The sequence below is a fragment of the Mustela putorius genome, unplaced genomic scaffold (genome assembly GCF_011764305.1).
Source record: "Mustela putorius furo isolate JIRA1106 unplaced genomic scaffold, ASM1176430v1.1 tig00003853_pilon_pilon_pilon, whole genome shotgun sequence".
Classification (NCBI taxonomy): domain Eukaryota; kingdom Metazoa; phylum Chordata; class Mammalia; order Carnivora; family Mustelidae; genus Mustela; species Mustela putorius.
Genome location: NW_025422005.1, coordinates 21,344,285 through 21,361,521, shown reverse-complemented (window position 1 = coordinate 21,361,521; position 17,237 = coordinate 21,344,285). Strand labels below are relative to the sequence as shown.

Here is a 17,237-nt window from a genome sequence, read left to right as displayed (position 1 = left end):
CTATACACATCCTTGTTTTTTGAGGTAAAAGACTTATCTATAAGCTCCAGAAATCTGTCTTCCTTAACTTGAGGAACAACCATTGTTTATGCTTCTGTTAGTATGTTGACTTCAAATCACTGCTCCAAGATGTTTATAGAAACTCAATAGTGCAGTAATTCTAGGTCTGACTCTAAGTGTTTAAAAAAAAAAAAAAAAAGCCACATTTAAATCCACTAGAGATGTCAAACCAAATCTTCAGAGCAAAAGACAAGATCCCAAATATAGCCTCCTACTCTGCAAGTGTGTTTACAAAATTCATTTTAGTCTTTCTGATTTACCAGACAATAAAGACACAATCATTATTGTACTTGCCTTCAAAACTACTCATGAATCAATTTAAAACAATGCATTCTTTCAGATGACTATAAGTTAAATGCCTCACAATATTAATTTAATATTCACTCAAATGGTGTTTGTTATTTGCCTTTGCAAGGTAAAAGACCCTCCTGGCTAAGACTGATGATCTGCTCAGTTGAAAATTTGACTCCTAAGGTAAGAAAATCCATCCACACAGAAAATGGAAGAAAAGAGAAAGAAGACCATATGCCATTGAATTCAATGAACTCTTCATTTAAAATTCTCAGTATTGGGGTGCCTGGGTGGCTCAGTGGATTAAAGCCTCTGCCTTCAGCTCAGGTCATAATCCCAGGGTCCTGGGATTGAGCCCTACATCAGGCTCTCTGTTCAGCAGGGAGCCTGCTTCCCCCTCTCGCTCTCTGCCTGCCTCTCTGCCTACTTGTGATCTCTGTCTGTCAAATAAATAAATAAAATCTTTAAAAAAATAAAAAAATAAAATTCTCAGTATTTACCAAAAGAGCTCAAAATTTTTGCTTAGGGAGGGAATTTGGAGGGGGTGGGGGAGGAAGTAATGTGGGTGACATTTCTCCAAGGAAAAAAATCCTTGATTCATTCATAAACAACTAAGCAGGAATAAAATGTAGGAAACAACTATTTAACTCATCATATAACTTTGATTCATAGTGGTAATAAATGTCTCATAGGGCTATAGAAGTTTGCTTCTAACTGCTTTTCCTTTTCTCCAGTCAGACTGTCTGGCAACAGGCTTGTTATTATGCAGCCAATAGGGAAAGAGCAAGTAAGCCATGCCCTGTGAGGAAAAAGTCCATTCAATTAACTTTCCTCCCTTCTAAGGTACCAACTACATACAAACAAAACGCAAAGATCCAGAATTCTTTTTTTGTTTTGTTTTGTTTGTTAAAGATTTTATTTATTTATTTGAGAGAGAGAGAGAGAGAGCCCGAGTAGGGGAAGCAGCAGGCAGAGGGGGAGGGAGAAGCAGGCTCCCCACCGAGCAGGGAGCCTGATGCAGGGCCCAATTTAGGGCTTGATCCCAGGGCCCCAGAATCATGACCCAAGCCGAAAGCAGCCTCTTAACAAGTGACCCACCCAGGTGCCCCCAATCAGAAGTTCTTAAGGAGAGAACTTACATATACGAAGGACAAATCTTAACACACAAAAAAAGACAACAGACAACGGACTGGGACTGGAAAGAGGACAGTCATCTCCGTTTGTATTATGGTTCACATTTTTCCCCCTTACAATTCGAGAAATGTTAAAAAGAAAACCATAAGCCCAAAAGGCATCACTTAGGTTAAGGCCCCAAGTCAGTAAACCAAGACCTAATATCTAACCTAACTACAGTTTCAACCAACAAGAAATGTAATCTTTAACTAATCAACATGGAAATTTTCTGGTCAGCACTAAGATGTCTACTAATAGACTCTCTGTTCCTCTTGGAGGGTGACCTTGCCTTCAATAGTGGATTCTTTGTTAATAATTTCGTCTTTTCCATTCCCTCTCTACCTTAAAAAACCTTTCCTCTAGGCCCTCAGAGCTCCCTCTACTTGCTAGGTGGAACACTGCCCAATTCATGAAATGATTACTAAGGCCAATTAGATCTTTAATATTTACTTGGTTGAATTTTTGTAACATAACAGGAACTAATTCTGTAGGTAGGAAACAAAATCTGAGAAAAAAGACAAAATGAATAAAAAGCTGAAGAAGAAATCATTTAGGAAGGAGCAAGAGGCAAGGAATTTCAGGAGGGAATGGACTGTGTAGCTGGGAGGAAGCCACTCTGCCTTTACAGGCTTCAGTCTTCTCATCTCTGAAATGAGGGGACTGAGCCCCAGCAGATGTTCTAACTCTAGTATCCTTTATGTTTTCAGAATGACAGAAAATTTGGATAAATGACTAATGAACATTAATGGCTTTACACATTAAATCATTTCGTGAATCTCTGTATACTTCTAAAGAGCATATCTGGAAATGTGGCTTATTGACAGTGGATATGCGTAGGTAATGGTGACTACAATGAAATCAAATAGCGTGACAGGCGCAGCAACTCCTTGGTGTCCAGGGCAGGTCAGTGGCTGCAGAATCCACTGCAGGAGTGCCCTTCCACAGGTCCCCATCCACCTTCCACGCTGGGGATAAAATTAAGCAACAAGAAGGAAGCAGTTCAGGGCACCTGGGTGGCTCAGTGGGTTAAGTCTTCAGCTCAGGACATGATCTCAGGGTCCTGGGATCAAGCCCCACGTCGGGCTCTCTGCTCTGTTTCCCTCTCTCTCTCTCTGCCTGCCTCTCTGCCTACTTGTGATCTCTCTCTGTCAAATAAATAAATAAAATCTTAAAAAAAAAAAAAAAAGAAGAAGAAGAAGGAGGAAGCAGTTCATGCAGCATCAGTGGACTGGGACTAAACCAAGACCAGGGCCCTACAGCCCAGTCTCCATTAGCCTGATAATCACCAGTGTTGCCTACCTCCCTCTGGGTTCCTGGGCCAGCAGGATGCTGGGCCGAGATGAGGAGTCCACAGCCAGAGACACTGATCCTGTCCCACTGGCAAGGAACCAATAACCAAGAAAGGAGCACCCCATGAGGGCTCACTGCAGAAACCCAGTCAGTTGGTTCCAGGGCCTGCCAGTTCTGCAGGGCGCCTTCCTCCACCGCCAGCAGCCCCAGCCCAGCACTGGCACCAATGTTGTGGCTGTGACAAGGCCTCCTCTTACCAGACCAAGTGGCCATGTGCTGGCTGGTACACACCGGCGCCTGCCCCCTCTGTGTCCCAATCACCCCAAGACCTTCTGCTATCCCTCCAAGCTTGCAGCCCTCGGCCACACACACCATGCCACCAATGTCCACCCCTATCCTTGCCCACACTGCTCCAAGACTTTTTCATTCCCCTCCAGATTGGCTGCACAAAGCCTGTGTCATGACCCCCCATGGCACCAGGCAACCAGGCAGGGCCACAACCCACCATCGCTGCTCCAAACTGTACCTAGGCCTTTGCCCAAAGATGCATCCTGCTGCTTCATCAAGGCAGCCAGCATCAGGCTGACACTCTGAGGCAACATGAGCGAGCCCTCCCCTTAGCTCATGGTCCCCTTTGCCACCAGCTTGGGTCAATAAAGAAAAGGTGGCATTTCTAAGCTGGGCTGGCAAGGAGATTGGCTCCACCTGGGCTTGAACTTACAAGGCTGAGAAAACTCTTTCCTCACCTGTTTTGGGGAGGGGAAGATGTCACCCACAGAGAGTTAGCACTGGGCTCCAAACCATGGACTTGGAGCTCTAGTTCCAAAGCAAGTCCTGACTCCAGTTTCCCTCTCCTCTTCATATGGCAAAAGTAAAAAGTCTGCCACCATTGTAGTTTGGTGAGGAGTGTAGGGAAACAGGGTCTCTCCTTACTGTTTTAAGTTAAACTGGATCCTCCATTTTGGGAAGGAAGGAAAGAAGGAAAGGAGGAACAGAGGAAGGAAGACAATAAGATTCTACTAGATTAATTCTACAAAGGGAAAGTCACACAAAAGATCATGAGTCAGAATGGCTCTGACCTACTCATAGCAGCACTGGAAGCCAGAAGACAAATGGAGCAATGCCATCAAAATTATGATGAAACTTCACGTGTAAAATTCTATACCCAACCAAACTAACAATCAAATGTGAGGTAAATAAAGACATTTTTCAAACGTATAATATCTCAAAAAGATTATGTCTCGCATGCCATTTCTCAGAAGAAGCATTCTATCAAAACACAAGGAAAAGCTACGACAAAGGAAATTGGAGAAATATCACATGAATGAGGCAAATCAAATCCCCAGGATGATGGTGACAGAAATACCAGGGACAGTTACGCATGAGCAGAGAGAGCAACTCATCCATAATGAATAAGTATGACTCAAGAGATAGCATATTGAAAAAGGACTGATATCACCAAGATAGCTTTTGGTACTGTAATGGCCTTTTAACCTGACAATGCTAAGGTAAGTCTTCTCCAAATTCATTTTTGTGCAATATTTGCTTGGCAAGTTCCTGCTTTCGCTTCTATGCCCTACTTCCTGAATCAGCCCAAAGACCCTCATTTTAATCCAAAGAAAAACTCTACTTTGACCTATTTCTCAGAGTTGGAGGTTGGTCACAATGAATTTAGAAGCAGAAAATACAGAACAGTTCATTACCTCTGACCATGTTCTTGTTGGATATCCTATGAGATCACGGACGCTACTACAAACCTAACAAATGCCTTGAATATGATAAGCCCTATATTTCCCAGGATTCACTTGCCCAATGACTTCCCCAAAAGGCGCCCTTAGCAACTATAAGGAAGTTGAAACTAGATTATGATTCTAAAACAACAGCTTTTCTCTTCTAGAAATATTTTATTGAAGAGGGATAATAATGCCATTTTTTTTACACAGCCGGGTTTATACTTTGCTATTCAGCTTTTATATTAGCCACTTTTAATGTCACTTTACACATAAATATTTAAATGAATATAAATAAAGGAATTAAATATTTGCTTATAAAGGTTTTGAAAATTATTATAAAGGAAATAAAACCTGCTGACAGGACAAGTATGATGGCACCAACAATAGTGAAAAGTTAGCAATGCAACTGAAAGTTTTTGTAGCAATGTGGGCCCTAGAAGCTCACCTTCAAGGGAAAAGAATTTCCTCTCCTGAATGTCTAGATGAATGTGTTAGCTTCTCAAAATTTAACTATGTGTGGTTCATAGATATTATTTCCAGTTATATTAAGTACTCAGTGATTTTACCAACATGCCAAATTCAATCATTCCCAATTATTCTCAAATCAACCTTGGATTTTTCTTTCTCTTTTCTTTATTTATTTATTTTTGCACCTATAGTGTAAAAACACTGAACTTTATCTCACTGAGCTTATATAAATAAAATACTTTTCAGAGTATTTTCCTTGATTCATTGGAGAATTTCTGAGCTCACAGCTCCTGAATGTTCTTCACTGCAGTTTGGGAGATATTGTTTTGTTTTTTAATTACCTTCAATCTTCCTTTATTAATAGAACTTAGAGACTTCAGTACAAGTCGGTTTGAGCCTTTAAGGACAAAGATTAAGTCCTTAAAGAATAATATTAACCTACTGCTGGTAGACATAGTTCTTCTGCTTGAACCAACAGTCACTCACATAGAAGGACAAACTACTGTAAACTACTAGGTAACTAGTAGTATATTTTACAAATAGAGTTCATTTAGGCAAAGGGAAATTCCATGTCTTCTAGCTTGCATTCTCCAACTCAAAAAATCCAAACTACAGAGTCTACAGTTGTTAAGGGCTGCTGTCCCTCAACTTTTCTTAATAAATTTAGAAAAGAAACAACAAATTTAGAAAGAATCAACAAAACCAATTCAGATTCATCGCTTTCTCTGTTCCTCACTTCCTATGTTTAGCCAGGCTCCTAGTTTCTCCAACGCCATTCTCTTAATTCTAGGCCTTTTTACAAGCCATTCTTTCTCCACATCACTTGCCCATTTAATCCTTCAGTTCTCGGCTCAAGTGTCGCTTCCCCGGAAAAGACTTCCCTGGCCATACCCTGTCATGACATCTTGTATTTCCTCTTATGTAACACTCATCATGCTAAACTCCAAGTTCCAAAAGGCTGGGACCATGTCTATCTTATCCACAGCCCTATCCATATCATTTAGGATAGCATCTGCAAAGACTTGTTAAGCTGCACTAAAGTTTTTATCACTAGATTTTAAGCTAAATATTTATAATTTTCAGTAAATCGGCTTAGGAAATAATTCAAATTTTCTGAAGTAAATACCAAACTTTTAACCTTTCCTTCTTCCTCCATGTTCTCACACTTTCTTTTACTTCTTTCAAAAGTTAACTACTGGTTTCCCTTGGGCTAGAAGAAAATGTCAGATTCATTGTAGGACTGCTTCAATAATATATTTCAAATTATACGTTTCAAATTATAATATGTTTCAAACAATAATATGTTTCAAATTATAACTATATATCATAATTATCTTATAATTATAATATTGATAATCATCCATTCAACAAGTATTTATTATGAACCTATCAGATACAATATTAATTACATAATATATGAAGTTATTGGTATCTACTTGCTAATAAGGACATTGTAGCTCTGTACTTGCCCTGTCCTTTAAAAAGATAGTACAGTAGATACTCTCTCTCAATGATGAAAGAACACATCAGCAATGGTCTTTTCTTTAAAATGTTCTAGAGGGAAAATCTGAGAAACAAGAATAGGCAAGAATAACTCTTAAATACATTGCATCTTGGAGAGGCAGGCATAAATACACTTAACAACAATAAAAGAATTTAAACAAGTATTTTGACAGTCTCCTCACCTTAGAGTTTGCATTATCCCAAATGGCTAGACCAAAGTAGTCCTCTTCCAAAAGATTGAGGTGCTCACACACTCGCTTAAGCAAATCTTGCCCCTTTGCATGTTTCTGCAAAGACAAACATATTCTGAGGTTTTCTCTTATTCTTGTGTTTATCATCAAATAAAATAAAATGTCACTTCTCAATTTCCTCTTTTATCCTTGGTTACCACCACTTTTCAGATGGTTTATACAGTAGAAGTAGAACAATATGTGTTATAAAAATCCTGTTTCTTAATTTGTCTCTTAAATATGCAACACACTTATAGTGGCTTGGAAATAGTGCTAGAATTCAAGGCAAAATTTTACCTTCCCTTCATCAACCATTCCCAGCCTCCATCTTAAAGGTCACAAACTTTATTTTTGGTGCAGTACTTCCTGAAGCTTGCTATGGGCTGCTGTTGACATGACCACCTAAATTCACTGACTCTAATGTCAACACTGACAGTTAATTGTGATTATGGAAATCATTCAGACTTGCAGCCAGCCGTTCTCAGTCCAAATGTCCCAAGAGAATGAGCTATGTCTCAGCTCCTTGCTGAAAAACGCATGAAGTCTAGATACCCTACAGACATTACCATTTGTGGTGGCTTTTTTAGTTGTGCTATGAATCATTTTCTTAAGGTTTCTTTACCTAGAAAATAAAACCACTGCCAAATTTGGGTACTAATATTCCTACTTAGCCTGACTTAGAGGCTAAAATAGGATAGTCAAAAGTCTTGGCTCCTCCATTTACAACCTAGATCAATTTTATTAATAATTCTGAATATTAGCTTTCTTTTTATGTAAAACTTTTCTTTTTAGGATAGATTATTTATATCTATCCTACCTAATGGAATTGTTGAAAAAAAAATCAAACATGCTAATGACCTCTGAGAAATATATTTTTTTAAATACTTCAAAAAAGTTAGAAATCATTTTTGACACACACACGTCCTCTCCATGAGCAGAGTTATTTTTAATGACTTAATAATTCATATAGCTATTAATTCATTTTCAGACTTAACTCATCTATTGTAATCATTTTCTTCATTTTTTTCTCTCTTATGTTTTCACTCCAAATGACAGAATTGATTTGGGGAGTCTTCATGTACAGGTCCCTACTCCCTTATTTATAATTCCAAAGTCCAGAAGCTCTAAAAAGTAAAATTTTAGGCTTTTCGGGTCAAGGGGGCAGATTCCAAAGTTCATTTGAAGGCAAATTCTGACCTGAGCTATTATGAGGCTATTTATGGTCTTTCTGTACCTGTCTTAGAATGAATCCTGGTACTGCCACACACCCTGCTGTGTGTGTTATGAAATATGCAGCCAAAGTATTTGCTGCCTTTCTAAAACCAAAGTATTTTGAATTCTGAAACATATCTGCCCCCAAATGTTTCAGGTATAAAGAACCCAGATCTGGACATTGGTCCAAATGGGAAGAATGTGTGAAATAGCTTTTCCCATCTCTCAACTAGGTAGTGGAGAGAAGCAGAAAGAACAGACCACAGGTCCTTGGTTAACAGGATAGCAGCTATTTTCAAAGTGCAATACTGTATTTTTCTTGATTTCTTTTTTAAAACTTGGAGAGGGAATGTCTATTGATAGATATAGGGTGATATTTTAGACTATTACTGCTTTGATAGATTTGCATTTGCATATAAATAATTCAATTCATAATTACCTAAAATACAAATATATGTGAATTATATATGTTTTATCAATAAAGGCTATTATTAGTAATAATCACATTGTTTAATATCAATCATATCATAACTGATAATTACTGCTCCGGTTTAAAAAATGATTAGTAGATTTTTAGGGATTTTAACTTGTCTTGAAGGAGCAAAAAATAACCAAGTAACACATTTTTATTCAATCCTGACTCGATCACTTATTTTTTCAGAAAACAATAAAGTATTCTAAAAAATGGCATTACTTGACTTAAATTTTTATATCCTATTTCATAGTGCTAAAGAAATGGATTGAATAAACCAGGGCTTATTACAGTTTAGACCTGGGACAGCAGAAATGACCACCCAGTAACTTTTTCACAAATATAATTATGAGGATAGCTAGATTTAATATCAGAAATTAAGGCTACCTGGGAAATCTAGTCATGGCAGGTCACTCTATAAATAATAACCAATTGTTTTTAAACAAAATTGTTTTGGATTATAAAAGTAACACATGCTTGATTCACAAGTTTTGGCAGATATAGACAAAACTGGAGAAGAAAGTAAGGCTCAGTAAAAATTGTTCCAGACCTCCACTTCCAGAAAATCCCTATTAACATTTCAGTCCCTGGAAATAGTCACTAGAACTACTTACTCAACCCTACATGAATGAATTTGTATGAATTATGACTATGGAAATTAAAATGTACTTACATCCACAACACATTCATAAACTGTGTCATCCAACAAAGAAACCTTGCAATGCATGTTTCTGTGTCTTCTGATGGATTTCTGGGAAGCTTTTAATTCACTTTCTGCTTTTGACTCAGGACTTTCTTCTTTTACTTCTATTTTAGAGCACTCTTCAAGGTCTCCTCCTTCCTTAGTTTCAAAGTCTGGATCTTCTCTGTGTTCTTCCTGAGCGGGCTACATATCCATGACACCAAGTCAGTAATAAAGACATTTCACAAAATATGCTGTATACATTTTAATAACTATAATAATGCTACCAATGAATGTGGTGAATTAGAAAAACTGTTAAAACAAATATAAGTGACACTAAGACTATATAAATTATCTATAAAAGATATTATGAGGGGCACCTGGGTGGCTCAGTCATTAAGTGACTGCCTTCGGCTAAGGTCATGCTCCCAGAGTCCTGTGATCGAGCCCTGCATCTGGCTCCCTGCTCAGAGGGAAGCCTGCTTCTCCCTCTCCCACTCCCGCTGCTTCTGTTCCCTTTCTCACTAGGTCTCTGTCAAACAAATAAATAAAATCTTAAAAAAAAAAGATATTATGAACTCCTATGCTATCCTCAAAACTTCTCAGGTAGAATCCATCTTTCAAATCAACAAATGAAGTTCTCAGGCAAACTATAGGACACCAATATATGGCTCTCAGCATTATATATGCTTCCTGACTATACCATTATATATATTTTAAAGATTTTATTTATTTATTTTTCAGAGAGAGAAAGAGCACAAGCATGGAGAACAGAAGGCAGACGGAGAAGCAGACTCTCCACTAAGCAAGGAGCCCCATGCAGGACTCGATCCCAAGACCCTGGGATAGTAACCTGAGCTGAAGGCAGACACCTAACTGACTGAGCCACTCAGGCATCCCACCATTATATATTATTAAAGTTTATCAAAACATTACCATCTCTGCCCTATGCTCCACAATTTTAGCAAGGTACCTTTATGAAGTATAAAATGAGATGTGATTTATCACATATTCTAAATCTTATGAATGGCTAAGAGAGAGTCTTGGAACCAATTTTTGAGCATAAAACAACATATAAACTAGGCTAACAAATGTAACTACCAGTTAACTCCTTTCTACCTTTTATCAATCATGCCCAATGGGAAGAAGATTCTAAGAAGCAAGAGACTTGAAATCTGGGTTTCCTAAAGTTATCATGAAGTCATCGCAAAGTTTTACAGGTAAGTGAAACAACATTTTGACACATACTCTCTTACTTCCAACATAATAAAACTGCTGAAAGATTCTTAACTAAACCTCATTAATTCTTTTCTTTCAGAATATAAGGTTGACATAAAGGAAAAAAGGACTTAATTATTTAGCTCCTGAATTAGATATTGGAGGTAGTCTAAAAGGCTCCTTCCCATCCTTTGTAACCTTTTTTTTTTTTTTTAAAGATTATTTATTTATTTATTTGACAGACAGAGATCACAAGTAGGCAGAGAGGCAGGCAGAGAGAGAGGGAGGAAGCAGGCTCCCTGCCAAGCAGAGAGCCCGATGCGGGGCTCGATCCCAGGACCCTGAGACCATGACCCAAGCTGAAAGCAGAGGCTTTAACTCACTGAGCCACCCAGGCGCCCCCTTTGTGACCCTTTTAAATGTGACCTCTTCAAATAGTCCTTCAACTGGCTATCTTACCTGTCATATCCCCAGTCTGCTATTCATGTCAGTACCCTGTTTATTGTTTTCTTAAAATTTCTTTTAATAAATAATTACTTTGTATTTACTAATTTTTTGTCTCTTCCATTAGACTATAAAATGTCATCAAGAGTAGGGATTATGATTGTTTTATAACAACAACAACACTATATAACAATTAAAATCGATCAGTTACTATTCTAAAAGCATTATTTTTTTTAAAGATTTTATTTATTTATTTGACAGAGAGAGATCACAAATAGGCAGAAAGGCAGGCAGAGAGAGAGAGAGGAGGAAGCAGGCTCCCTGCCGAGCAGAGAGCCCGATGTGGGACTCGATCCCAGGACCCTGAGATCATGACCTGAGCCGAAGGCAGCAGCTTAACCCACTGAGCCACCCAGGTGCCCTAAAAGCATTATTTATAGGAACTCACTTTATCCTCATTATATCCTATACCTCAAACTAATATAACACTGCATGTTAACTATATTGGAATTAAAAATTTTTTAAAAGAAATTAAGTTTATGATATGAAAAAAGTAAAAACAACCCAATTGCAAAAAAAAAAAAAAGTGAAGGGGATCAAGAATACTTATCATGATGAGCACTGAGTAATGTATAGAATTGTTAGCTCACTATACTATACATCAGAAACTGATAGAACACTGTATGTTGACGATACTGGAATTAAAATTAAAAAACAAAAAAGAAAAGTCTAGAGAAAGAAACTGAAGCCCGAGAAGTTAAACTCGTCCAGCATCATTCAGTTAAAAAGTTACATAACAATCTGCCTCCAGAATTCATGATCTTAAACCTCTTTGTCATATTATACCAATTATATCCAGCTTAGGGTCTGGCACACATAGTAGGTTTTTAATAAATATGTGTTGAATGAATAAATAAACATTAAAAACTAACATGGCTTCTGAAAAATCCAAGGAACCAGACATAAAGACTGGTACAGTCTTATGATGCAAACTTACTTTTAAAAAATCTGGATAGAAAAGGACAACTCGAATGAAACTCTATCACACATATAGAAATATGGTTAAACAAATAAACCCTTACCTACAAGGTTCTGATCCACAAGGTTATGATTATAATTACTGGCTTCTAAAAAGCCCCAAATAGTTTTCTCCTTTAAACAGTATCTCTTTGGGGCGCCTGGGTGGCTCAGTGGGTTAAGCCTCTACCTTTGGCTCAGGTCATGATCTCAGGGTCCTGGGATCGACCCCCAAGACTGCTTCTACCCCTCTCTCTCTCTCTCTGCCTGCCTCTCTGACTACTTGTGATCTCTGTTTGTCAAGTAAATAAATAAAATCTTTTTAAAATAAATAAATAAACAGTATCTCCTTGAGAGTTATTAACAGTACTATTTTCTTTCTCTTTATGTATAAATACCGGCATACAATCTATCACAATTTTGATTTAATAAAGTTTCAGTGAATGAAACTTCAGTTAAATCTAAAGTTAACTTTGTCCACCATCTGTTTCAGCTTCAGTACAAATGTTATGATCTTTAGATAAAACAGACCAGCCCTGATTCAAATGCTAACTAAAGCAAAATATGGATTTTTTTTCCCTACATAAAGCAGAGGAGAAAAAAGGCAGTTAAAAACTTCCTCAAAGTTCAAGGCTTCCTGAAAGATAATGTTATTTAACTCTTTTGGTATTTCTAAAATTAAATTAAATTAATGATATTAAAATACATAAGGTTTCTTTGCCTTTACTGTTCATGTTAAATAGTAATAACTAACATTTAATGAGTGGCAGGCAATGTCTTGAGAGCCTTCTGTGTTTATCTTTTTAATCCTCTAATAGCCAAAGGAGGTGAATTTTATTCTCATTGCACAAGAGGAGAAAACTGATAAAGCAAAAGTGTCACTCGGCTATGATTTTCTAGATCGATTTCACAGCTTGCAGGTTTATTTATTGGTTTTTAAAGATTGTATTTATTTATTTGGCAGAGAGAGAGAGAGCGCACAAGTAGGCAGAGTGGCAGGCAGAGGGAGAGGGAGAAGCGGGCTCCCTGCTAAGCAGGGAACCCAATAACTCAATCCCAACACTCTGGGATTATGACCGAATCAAAGACAGACACTTAACTGAATAAGACACTCAGGCACCCCATATATGCATGTTTACTATTACATTATACAGTAAATCTTCTTTTCAACTTTGTTTCACAAATAGCAAGTAGGTAACTACAACTTTATCTTAAATTTTACTGTTAGCACTTTTTATATACAAGTAGTATTTCTAGAAATACATGTAATATTTTTAGAAAAATCTAATTAAACTGTGTAGCCCAAACCTGAGGCCTACCAAAAACATGTAGGATTTATATTTTTAACAATACAAATAAGCATGCTCACATGCTTCAAAAATAAAAACCCCTTTAAAATAGCTTTTAATTTGTTTTAAGGCTAAAAACAAATGGGATTCCTAGAAAATAGTTTCAGTTATACTACTAATACTTTCGAATATTTTTTTGGACAGATAAATTCACAACCCATGTTTAGTATGTGCTATATATGTACTTGTTAAATTTTAATGTGCATCAAATTACCCAGCAATCTTTGTTAAAATACAGATTCTGATGCAGCAAGTCTGGAGTAGAGCCCGAGATTCTGCATTTCCAACAAGCTCCAATGCTGCTAACCCAATGATCACTCTTTAATAGCAAAGCATAACTGTGACACAATTAAGGACCTAAGCTACTGTATATTACAGTAGTAGGTGATATATCAAAGGTGATATAAAGGGCTAGCCTTCCTTATCTATAACTAACATTCTGGTAATATGATCTGGTTGGAGAAAACAGTAACAATAAGGGTGCCTGTGTGGCTCAGCAGATTAAGCCTCTGCCTCGGCTCAGGTCATGATCCCAGGATCCTCGGATCAAGCCCCACATCAGGCTCTCTGCTCAGCAGGGGGCTTGCTTCCTTCTCTCTCTGCCTGCCTCTCTGCCTATTTCTGATCTGTCAAATAAATAAATAAAATCTTTAAAAAAAAAACAGTAACAATAAGGCAGGCATGGCTCAAACATAGCACATACCTCTAGATAGCTTGAATCTACTACATAGCTTTTTTGAGGACTTTCATAAAAGGACCACATTTGCAGATAAACTGTCTCACTCCTAAGAATTCCAACAAAATGAACTTTAAACCACCTCATCTTTTCCCACCTCTCATTAAAAATCTTGGACTTGCAGAATGGCTAAAATTAGCAAGTCAGGGGTTGGTGAGGATGCACAGGAAGGGGAACCCTCCTACACTGTTGGTAGGAATGGAAGCTGGTGCAGCCACTCTGGAAAACAGCATGGAGGGTCCTCAAAAAGTTGAAAACAGAGTTACCCTATGACCCAGAAATTGCATTACTGATTATTTACACTAAAGATACAAATGTAGTGATCCGAAGGGGCATGTGCACCCAAATGTCTATAGCAGCAATGTCCACAAAAGCCAAACTATGGAAAGAACCTAGATGTCCATCAACAGATGAGTGGATAAAGAAGATGTGGCATACATATATACAATGGAATACTATGCAGCCATCAAAAGAAATGAAATCTTGCCATTTGCAATGACGTGGGTGGAACTAGAGGGTATTATGCTAAGCAAAGTAAGTCAGCCAGAGAAAGACAATTATCATATGATCTCTCTGATATGAGGAACTTGGGACACAGGGCAGAGGGTCATGGGGGGTAGGGAGTCAAAAATGAAACAAGATGGGACTTGGGAGGGAGACAAACCGTAAAAGACTCTTAATCTCAGGAAACAAACTGAGGGTTGCTGGGGGGTTGGAAGGGTAGGGAGAGGTTGATGGACATTGGGGAGGGTATGTGCTATGGTGAGTGCTGTGAATTGTGTAAGACTAATGATTCACAGACCTGTACCCCTGAAGCAAATAATATATCATATGTTCATTAAAAAATCTTGGACTTGTTCTATTATCACAGCTAATTGATATATAGGCTGAATAAATCCATTTGATAAATACTTCTTTCATTTTGTTTTCTTTGCTCTATAAAATGTAAATATAAAAGTATAGAGTGCATCTTCTAAAAAGTCAAGTTTCCATTGATTACATTAATTTTTTCACAAGAGAAATTCCAAAGCTTCATGTTATTTATTCTTATCAATGCCTAAGTTAACTGATTATTAAGAAATAATGGCAAATGTTATTAAGTGAAAAATACAGTCAATACAGTCTTCATTACACACCTCCCTCATTCATACATCCTTACCTGTGTTTCTGCACTGCTTAATGAATGAAGATCCAAGGATGGGTCTGTTTTGAGTTCAGGTTCAGGAGCTGCAATTGGGGCTTTTAAAATGATCTCTTCATCAAGACTGGTTCCAAATTCTATCTCTTTCTGACCTCCTTCACATTTCTCTTTAGCTGACTCTACGTCTTTGCCTTCTTCCTCAGAAACCTGAGACTTGGGCCTTTTGAGAAATGAGGAGAATAGCCGTGACAGGCCCCTATTTTCTGATGTCCGCTCCTTGTTCTTGGTTAAGTCTTCATGTGTAGGAGTATCTCCATTAGATGTTTTCAGCTTCTGCTCACACTGATTATCTCCCTCAGCTGCCTCCTGAGAAGCCTCCTCAAGCTGAGTTTCTTGTTGGCCTGAATTTGTGGCTCCCTCACCTTCTTCCTTCTGTTGTTGGTGCTGTGAATTTTCAGCTTCCGCCACTAAACTCTTCTCTGTTGTCATGATGTTGCTATTAAAAAAAGAGGAGAACTCTTATAATCAAAACTGATTACTGTAGGCAAAACCTTAAATCATGCCAAGCATGCCAAAATTAATATATTTAGGTGTTTAATCACCCACAGACAGTACTCCAGTCCATTAAGCCTGAGACCTTCAAATAAAGTACAAAAATATCTCACCTATACATCCCAAATAAATTATTAATGCTGTCACTTGCTAAATATATGCACATGAAGAAATTACCTTACCCCTGAGGCCAACTTAGTGAAATGCATATTTCAAATTCAATGCTCTGACTGTATATAGCAAATACCCTTTATCTTTCCTAAAAAGATCTTATGCTTTTTACCATGCTTTGAGGGTATCAATCTAATAAAGGTGCAAAATTTGCAGGAATTATTCTTGTAAACATCTCTATACCCCAAGAAATTATGAGATCAAAGGTCCCCAACTCTTTATTGTTCTTTTTCTTTATATTTCTTAAAATGCACAGACTTCTCTACTAAGAACAGCAAATGAGAATTCTGATCATTTATCAGAAAACAATGTCAAGTATCTGATTAAAATAATCACCAAAAAATCCTTACATTTTCATGCTATAATACTAAATTACAGTCTCTTGCAGAAGTATCCTTCTTTAAGTTCCTTAAGACCTTTTTTCCTTCTGAATATGACTTTCCATGATCAGCATTTTTTAATAGACAGTGAAATTATTATGATAGAGAAAAATGTTAAAATAACAGAAAAATAAAGAAACAAAATGGAGAAGAGAGATTTAGGGGTGCCTGGCCACATCAGGGATGGGCTTAGTCTGTTAAGCGTCTACCTTTGGCAGAGGTCTTGATCCCAGGATCCTGGGATTGAACCCCACATTGGGCTCCCTCATCAGTAGGGAGTCTGCCCCTCCCTCTACTCCCAGCTTATTCTCTCTCTTGCTATCTCTGTCTCTCTCTCAAATAAATAAATAAATAAATAAAATCTTAAAAAGAAAATAAAGTTTAGAGAAGACAGATTTAGAAAGCAAATGCTGAGTGCAAAAGAGAGAAGGCAGGCATGCTACAGAGCTCACATATTTCAAAACTGTTGGTTTCTAGCCTCTTGATCTCAAAATCCCAGCATTATTAGTCAGATCTCACAATCATAGCCAAAGAACACTGTCGCATCTAGTTTACTAAAGAATAACCAGGGGCACCTGTGGAGCTCAGTTGGCTAAGCGTCTCACTTCAACTCAAATCATGATCTCAGGGTCCTGGGATCAAGCCCCAGAGTTGGGCTCTGTGCTCAGCATGGAGTCTGCTTGTCCCTCTCCCTCTGCTCCTCCCCTTGCTCATGTTCTCTCTCTCTCTAAAATAAATACATAAAATCTTAAAGAAGAAGAAGAAGGAGAAGGAGGAGGAGGACAACCAACACACAAGAAACTTCTGTGACACCAGGAAATAAAGTTAACTATTAATGATCTTACACTTTGATTCACTCCTATACTTAAAAGCACTCCACTCAAAAAGTAGCATTTATATTCTCTTCACATCTGCTTCACATTATTTAGATAAAGTAATTTTATTTGAATGTTCACAATCCAAATTAATGAGCTCATTACTTTTTTTAGCTCATTACTTTCTCAGGCTCTTCGCACTTGCTGTTCTCTCTACCTATGATGCATTTCTCCTGGCAATTACTTTAAGCAATAAAAATATGAAAATATTTTAAGCAATAAAAAATTCAAAGCACATTT

General features: G+C 37.6%; 1 protein-coding gene across 24 annotated transcripts in view; it reads right to left on the bottom strand.

The window, feature by feature from the left end:
* The window catches only part of EPB41 (erythrocyte membrane protein band 4.1), a 194,345-nt gene that overhangs the window by 90,323 nt on the left and 86,785 nt on the right, over positions 1 to 17,237 (bottom strand). For 23 of the 24 annotated variants that reach the window (XR_006601692.1, XM_004740988.3, XM_013046811.2 and 20 more), the window contains 3 exons: positions 15,038 to 15,515; positions 9,106 to 9,318; positions 6,701 to 6,805 (listed from right to left, as the gene is read on the bottom strand). Coding sequence is in view for 23 of the 24 variants with exons in the window: in XM_004740988.3 (XP_004741045.1) it covers positions 6,701 to 6,805; positions 9,106 to 9,318; positions 15,038 to 15,508 (789 nt within the window). In the remaining variant the exon portion in view is untranslated. Of the gene's footprint in view, positions 1 to 6,700; positions 6,806 to 9,105; positions 9,319 to 15,037; positions 15,516 to 17,237 lie in introns of those variants that run through there. The other variant, XM_004740989.3, reaches the window with a different exon arrangement.